At 36.0% G+C, this 2,319-nt stretch overlaps 1 protein-coding gene across 3 annotated transcripts in view; it reads left to right on the forward strand.

Annotated features, from left to right (window-relative positions):
* LOC106940120 (cell migration-inducing and hyaluronan-binding protein-like) overlaps positions 1 to 2,131 on the forward strand; it is a 45,674-nt gene extending 43,543 nt beyond the window's left edge. For all 3 annotated transcript variants that reach the window (XM_015022761.1, XM_015022764.1, XM_015022762.1), the window contains 2 exons: positions 1,249 to 1,404; positions 1,715 to 2,131. In XM_015022761.1, coding sequence (XP_014878247.1) covers positions 1,249 to 1,404; positions 1,715 to 1,904 — 346 coding nt within the window. In that variant the 3' untranslated portion in view covers positions 1,905 to 2,131. The remainder of the gene's footprint in view (positions 1 to 1,248; positions 1,405 to 1,714) is intronic.
* Positions 2,132 to 2,319: the final 188 nt, after the last annotated feature.

Genomic DNA, 2,319 nt, shown 5'->3' on the forward strand with positions numbered 1-2,319 from the left:
TTTTTTTTTTTTTATGTCGGACCGTGAGTGAGAACCACATGACAGCTTATAGTTGTCAGTCTCGGACTGAAATTTATTGAGCATTGGATTCAGTTGTGCTGTTTTTGATGAATCAGGTCAGTTATAGAAATATCGCGATGGCTTTGGCATAACGTCGATTATTGTACATTGTTGATGAACCATGAAAGTTTAATAGTATTGCTCATTTATGCTTCAGATTTGTTTCAGGTGTAAAGAGCAGTCCAGCTGTGCAAACTATAGCTAAAATGTTTGGTTCAAACTGCTGGGAACACTTTGGTATGCCTTGTAAAATTTCTGCAGGAATTTTCTAGTTTTACTTGTCCTACTGTAACTTAGCACTTTTTTTTGCTATAATTAGCAATTTTTCAGACTCCTCTTTCTTCAAAAAACAGACAAGCAACAAACCTCAGAACTTTGTTTTTGAACAAGTTAGTGACAACACATGAAAGCAGTTAACTTGTAGTCTGTCCTGAATGAGAAACAAGTGCTGCCATGGGCCTTTGTTGCTTTCTAGGCAATGTGGTTAGACGTACAGTGTCACAACCATGCAAAGAATAGAAAATCAGAAAATGGACAAACACTTTTTCATGTATTGACTTTCTTTTTGATCCTACAATAGTTCAGTCTTTTGCCTTTTAATTTTATTATTTTACAAACTTTTCATCTTTTGTTGTGGTTTGGGAGTCAGGTATACTTGATCTTAAGCTTCAAACTGCAGTCACATATACCCAATGAACAACCAGAGATGTTTTTTTTTTTTTTGTTTTTTTCCAAATCAAGTCTGAAGTCCCAAATTTAGTCTTAGGTCTTTTGTCCCAAGTAAGAGTTAAATTTCAAGTCTTGGCATATAATTTTCATGACAAATCCATGACAGGTTTTACCTGTAAGCCTACTGTAACTTTAGGCTTTATGTACAGTCCGAAACTTCAACCTTTACTGCATTACAAGCCTGAATTGTTTGTTCTTAGGTTTAAATTAACACGAGAATTTAATAAATACATTTCCATGGTTTGTCAACTGTTTGTAACTCTGCTTAAATTATGTACTGTGTAGACATGCAGCAATAGAGAAGGTTAAGATTGAGGTGTTCTGTCCTTGTATAGTAAATGAGATGCTTTCATGTATGTTTTACCTCAGGTATCAGGCTTTTTATCTCTGAAGTGAATGTCTTGGGAGATTTGAACACAGAAATGTTGATTCATCATGGGTTATTCCACTTTTTCACAGTGGAGGAACATTTCCAGATGATGATGGTTCTCATCAGCAGGTGAAGAACTCTCTCTTTGTTGGTGAAAGTGGTAATCGTGGGACGCTTCTTCCAGATAACAACATATGGGGCCCAGGAGGTTCTGATTTCTCCAGTAGGACACTGCCACGTGGAATGTAGGTGGCTTTTGAAGGCTCTGTTCTTTTTAAGGCTGAAGAGCATCAGTCTACACCAAGTTGCAGTGCCACAAAGTCTCAAAAATAATGCTTTATGGTCACTGTGAAACTGTAAACTATCATGATGCTTCAGCCTGTTGTGCAATGGGCTGATAAATTAAATAAATTGCTTTTGTATTAAGTGTTCAACTTAGCTATATTCATGCAAGTACATAATGATAGAACTGTGGCAACTGTCCTGTAAACAAGGTCACAAATTCTGTTCATGAACTGTTAATGAGATGATTTGTATGACTTTGTTTTTCTGTAGAGATTTTCCTATTCGAGGCATGCAGATCTATGATGGTCCAGTCAATGTTCAGAACTGTACATTTCGAAAATTTGCAGCATTGCATGGACGACACACCAGTGCCTTTGGGTTCAGGCTCAACAACTCATGGCAGAGCTGCCCAAAGAATTACGTCACCAACATCACCTTTGACCAAGTTCCTGTAAGTTAGCAGTCACTGGGGAAATTTATGCTTTTTCAGTTTTGTATAAATTAGTTTATTTTTGTTTGCAGGAAAATACCCAAGTTTGATCACATGTAGTTTAGTGCAATTATTTTCCATTATATTGTAATCCAACATGTTTAACTGTATATTTGCGGATGTACTTTTTTTTTTTTCAAACTAACACCATTTACTTACTTTTAATATAAATCCAATTCATTCTCATTATAATCAAACTGCGAATAATGTCAAGTCATTTATTTTAATAGCATATTTTCTATAAGACACATTCTCCCCTTGTGTCAACATTATACATTATACTTTTCCTACAGTTCTCATGAAAACCTGTCACTTTTCTCTGATCCCTATCATTACCATCATCACTACCTCATCCCTCCTCTCAGTCTTCTGGCATTGTCCCCAC

This window comes from Poecilia latipinna, unplaced genomic scaffold, assembly GCF_001443285.1.
Source record: "Poecilia latipinna isolate Pla-1442-1.1 unplaced genomic scaffold, P_latipinna-1.0 Scaffold3098, whole genome shotgun sequence".
Lineage (NCBI taxonomy): Eukaryota > Metazoa > Chordata > Actinopteri > Cyprinodontiformes > Poeciliidae > Poecilia > Poecilia latipinna.